We start from the raw sequence: 5,007 nt of genomic DNA, 5'->3' as shown, positions 1-5,007 counted from the left end.
AGAGTGGAGGTGGGGCAGGGGAGAGGGTGTATGTTCCACTGCACACACAGAACAGCCAAGGAAGAGCAGCCCTGGGAAACCTACATGAACTCTTCAGGTGTCCACAGTAGAGAAAAGAGAAGAGAAAACTGCATATGTTTGCAGGGTGAATGGGATATTCCTACACTGCAACACCTAGATGCCAGACAATGCCTGAAGTGGACATGGGTCTCACCTGAGCGTGAAGGGCACAGCACACCATATCACTCTTCTACAGCACATGGAACAGAATCCAAACTCTTCCCACAGCCTACAAAACCCTGTGTAGCCTGGTGCCGCTGGCCTCCCTGAGCACACCACATGCCTTTTCATTATCTCAGTCCCTTCGACTTAGCTAATCAATCACACTTCTTCCGCTGCAGGAGGCCAAGTCCCTTCTTCTCACTCCATATCTGAGGCTCTGGAGCATTCTTTCTTTAAAGCTCCATCTATGTCACCTACTCCTTATTATTTAGTCTCAGCTCAAACCTCACCTCCTCTGTGAGGCCCTCCCTGATTGCTCAGTCTAAACGAGCTTACTTCCATCCAGGGACCTTCTATTCTTTTTTCCTTCATAGCCAAGGTGTATCCTCTTTCTGGGCCTAAGCTTTTCCACCTATGGAGGGGAGGAGCCTGGTGACCTCTACTATGGCTCTTAGTCTAAAATGAATCTTTCTTTAAAAGAACATCTCATTTCATTTATTGGGGTGACATTGGCTAATAATGTTACATAGGTTTCAGGTGTATAGAGCTCCCACACTCCTAGGGGCAGAGAACCTGTTGCATCCCTGACCCCACCAGGGCAGGCTAACAGCACAAGTTTGGATGCGACCCCTTACCCAGCCCTCCCCTCTGCTCCCACAAAGGGGACTGACTAACTGCCTCCACCTCAAAACCTCAGCACTGATGACAGCTGTGGGCCCGAGTCTAGAAGGAGGTCATGAGCAGAGAGCCTGTAGGTGGGATTTTAAAATCTTAAATGAGTAAACATATTAAGAAATCAGGAACTGTCACTTAATAATCTGGATTTCTGGCTTTGCTTCAAAGCCAGGCACTCTGGCCATGCTGGGCCTACAGTGGGGCTGGGTAGCAGCCACCCACTTGGGAAGGGCAGCAGCTTCCAGTTCACCCATACACCACCATCTGCATGACCAGGTATGTTCCCTGCTGGGCCCTGGGGGTGTCAAACTCATTTTTAGCACAACAGTTTTCAACAAGTCTTTAGCAGTACAAGTTCTTAGAACAAAATCTTAAACTTCAATCCAATATAAAAGTAGGCCAAATAGAACAGCTTGGATTGGATAGGGACAGGGCTGGGGCTACCCTGTCCATCATCTCAGCGGGTCTTTGCAGCCTGTTCATAGAGCACAGATTGAAAGTCATTAATATAGAAGCCCCAATCCCTGTGAAGTTTCACTCTCCATCAAGTGGACATCCCTGTTCTCACAATTCCAGAGACTGGGAACTCATAACCCCCGGAGCAATCTAGCCATCCCTGGTGTCTGCCTTTCATGACACCTCGCTCCTCTTGGAACCACAGACCCACATGCTTCCCCTGTGCTATGGACAGGAATTGAGCCCCTTTAGGCTGTGCTTTCCCAGGCTGAGCTGCCCTCCCCTGGCCACTCCTCCTGGCTGGCAGCCCTTCTGGCCCTTGTACCTTTAGCTCGTTGAGATAACGTCTCGTGTGCACCACCAGCAGGTCTTCCTCTGAGGCTTCCCGTGCCTCTACCAGCATGCCGTCTGACAGAAGCTTCTCTTCTGAAACCACAAAGTGGGCACCATGCTTCCCTTCTGGGAGGGCTCAGCCCAGACCCTCCCACAGGCTGCAAACCTGGCCTCTGTCAGCCCTGCCCCAGGAGAAGGTGGGCATTGCTAGTTTATGGGCATTCTGTCAACAGGCCACCTCCGAAGGCCAGTGTGAACAATGGCCAGGCCCTTAGGCCAGGGGACTTCAGACATTGTGCACACAAAGATCCTTTCCAAGCCACTGATAGCCACGAGGTGAGCTCCGTGTGTCTGGAAAACTTTCAGAGGCAGATGACACATGGGTCAATGATGTTGACCCTCTAGGTGAGAAAAGTTCTTTGATCAATTCTCCCCCCAACTTCTGATGGCATCCTGGGAGGCTCAGTGTGGTGTGGCCTCTCTTTAATCCCTGCCTGACCCATGATCATCTCCCTTTTTAACCCCCCAAAAAGCACTCACAACCTGCAGCAACAGTAAGCAGCAGCCTGAATTGAATTATACTCTTGTTTTCAATGAATTTATATTTCCCACGACTTTCTATTTATGGCAAGTGAAACCAGCTTTCCCATTTAGATGACATATGTTTCCTTTTAAAACAAGTTTATTTAAGTTTTTAAAAATGAAGGCTAAGTCAATAAAAAATATGAAGTAAAAATGGAACAGGTGGCATGAAGAGATGGCAAGGTCCCAAGAGTGGTTTGCAAATGACCGATGTTTAGAAAACACTGCATTATTTCATCACCCCTCACATACACCAGACAAGATTTGCTCCATTTTTCAAAGGAAGAAACTGAGGTCCAGAGACGAAATGCTCTGCAGTGGTCGGCAAACTCATTAGTCAACAGAGCCACATATCAACAGTACTTCTTCAAAATAGACTCGCCTAGGCCGAAAACCGACTTCTGCGCATGGGCCACAAAGTTTCAATCGCACTGTACACGCACCCGCACGTGGTATTTTGTGGAAGAGCCACACTCAAGGGGCCAAAGAGCCGCAAGTGGCTCTCGGGCCGCATTTTGCTGACCACTGCTCTAGAGCACAGTGAGAACAGGCCCATGATTCTCTGGGTTCTAGGGAAATCAAAGGGACAAACAAGGTCAGAATCTAGGGGACCTGTTTTAAAGTGTTACCCTTAGGAACCAACCCTGGCAGAAACCAACTAGTTACATACATTTCTCACATATAGTTCCACATACAGTAGGTACTCCCCCTACCCACCCCCAGGACATTTTATGGCTCCCCAGTGTCTTCAGGCAAAGGGCCAGCTCTTTTCTTGGAGGCACCCAAGGCCCTTCACCATATGACCCCTGCCTCCTTTCCACCTACATCCTCATAGGAGAAAGGAGAGAACTCAAGAGGACTGTTGGCTCCGGATGAGGGAGACAAGGAACACTTCTGTCAGGCTACTGGGTGATACAGGAGCCCAAGAAGGGGACATGGGAGGAGCAACTCAGACAGCGAGAGAACTACAAGGTGAGGGCAGGCTGGCTCTGCTCACTGTGCCAGAGTTCTTGCACCGCTGCACACAACTTGTATTCTTTTCTAGTTAATATTTTTCTGTGAATACTCACTGTAGTCACTACTGCAAACTGCAAATAAGTATCACTTGCCATAAATAGAAGTTAGCCAGAAATTAAAAAAAAAATACAATAGAAACAGTGTTATTAATCTCTAATTTGATTCTATTTTCTGCAAGGTTCAGAGCCTCAGGCTTGCTCTGGATTTGTTAAAAAGGGAGATGGGCTTAGTGTTTAAGATGGGCTAGCCCCACAAATGAGATTTTCTCCATGGTGTGATCAGAAGAACTGAGTCATCCTATACCAGGTAACATTTCGGTAACACTTCCTACTTCCCTCAGTGAAAGCACCCTCGATACAGAGGGAACAACAATATCCTGGCACTAGCCTACTGTGATGCCTGGATTTTCCACACCACAGTTCAAACAGTGCAAGCCTGACCTTGCCCAGTGGGATGAGCCATGAAGGGTAGGAGCCTGGAACTCTGAGTTTCAGACAACTACTACTTAGTAGCTATGTGACTGTGAGCATGTTTCCTAACTTTTCTGGGACACAGTTTCCTCCATTTGTAACCAATGGAGTTGGAGCAAAAGTTCTCTTCTTCTTGTGGTGGATGGACATTGGAGTCCTCCAAACTTCAGCTCACTTTTACTGGATTTCTAGGGGAAGACACAGAACTTAGGTCCAGAGCAATGGGGAGCCAGGGAAGGTTTGAGACAGGGACATATGCTTAGAAGTTTGTGTTGGAAAGTCCCTTTTCACAGCATGGGTGGAAGGCAGTCTGAGGGCTGAGGCTGGAGTCAGGGGAGTCTGAAGCTTGTGTTAGGGAAAGGCAATGGGGGAAGGTAAAGGAAGCAGATGTAGGGTCCAAGGTGGGACTTCCATACCTTTTAGAAAGCTGATCACCTTGCCCCATTTTCCGGCGTCAAAAGGATGCAGCTTCTCCAGGCCCATGAAGGTTATATTGTAGCGGGGCGAGTACACGATGGGCCACCGGGTCTCGGGCACGTGCTGGTACAGCTGGGTTGTGTGCGGCCTTCCGTAGGCATGGGGACAGAATAGACAGATAGGGATGGTCAGTGTGAGAAGCAGACTCCCACTCTGCACCAGTCGGCTTTGATTTACCCGACAGACTTGACCTGGTACCACTAGGTCCCTTAGCCGCAGAAAAGAAGCCCCACAGCAACAAGAATAGCGGATCCTTACTGAGCATTGGCTCTTTCCCTGCATTATCCAACCCAATCCTCACAGCATTCCTGGGAAGTAGGCACCACCATCTCCCATCTCACCAAAGGCTTTGAGAGGGGACTAAGGCCGGAGCAGCGGATGTACACCCAGGTGCGTCAGGCTGCAAGACCTCAGCACCTCACTTCCACATTCTAACAATTACACCGAACAGCTGTGTGGCCCTAGGCCTCAGTTTCCTATAAAATGTGTGCCTGTTGCGAGGATGGAGAAATGCATCTAAATAGCTGAGCAAAGAAAGCGTCCTGATCGTGAGAGCTGGGGCTCCAAAACAGACGTTAGAGGCTCGCACGGTGGTGGCCCAATGAGGAGCCGGGTGCCAGTCAGCCCCTCTCCACCGCGCAGCTTACTCCCTACCCCACCCAGCGCACCTCCGCGGCTGCTGCCACCGCCGGGGCCTCCGCAAGGCTGGATGGGCCGAGAGCAGACGTCAGACCCGCGCCCCGTGACGGCCTGCTGTTCCTTGGGCTGCAAAGAA

General features: G+C 49.8%; 1 protein-coding gene across 6 annotated transcripts in view; it reads right to left on the bottom strand.

Moving 5' to 3' along the window:
- Positions 1–5,001, bottom strand: part of HDAC11 (histone deacetylase 11) — a 21,898-nt gene extending 16,897 nt beyond the window's left edge. For 4 of the 6 annotated variants that reach the window (XM_005886619.2, XM_014533643.1, XM_005886620.2 and 1 more), the window contains exons 1-3: positions 4,901–5,001; positions 4,172–4,320; positions 1,679–1,779 (exon numbers count right to left, since the gene is read on the bottom strand). In XM_005886619.2, coding sequence (XP_005886681.1) covers positions 1,679–1,779; positions 4,172–4,238 — 168 coding nt within the window. In that variant the 5' untranslated portion in view covers positions 4,239–4,320; positions 4,901–5,001. Of the gene's footprint in view, positions 1–1,678; positions 1,780–4,171; positions 4,321–4,573; positions 4,599–4,900 lie in introns of those variants that run through there. The other 2 variants (XM_014533645.1, XM_005886621.2) reach the window with 2 other exon arrangements.
- Between the last annotated feature and the right edge of the window lie 6 nt (positions 5,002–5,007).

This window comes from Myotis brandtii, unplaced genomic scaffold (genome assembly GCF_000412655.1).
Source record: "Myotis brandtii unplaced genomic scaffold, ASM41265v1 scaffold995, whole genome shotgun sequence".
Classification (NCBI taxonomy): domain Eukaryota; kingdom Metazoa; phylum Chordata; class Mammalia; order Chiroptera; family Vespertilionidae; genus Myotis; species Myotis brandtii.
Note: the sequence above shows the minus strand (reverse complement) of the source record. Positions and strands in the feature narration are given on the sequence as shown.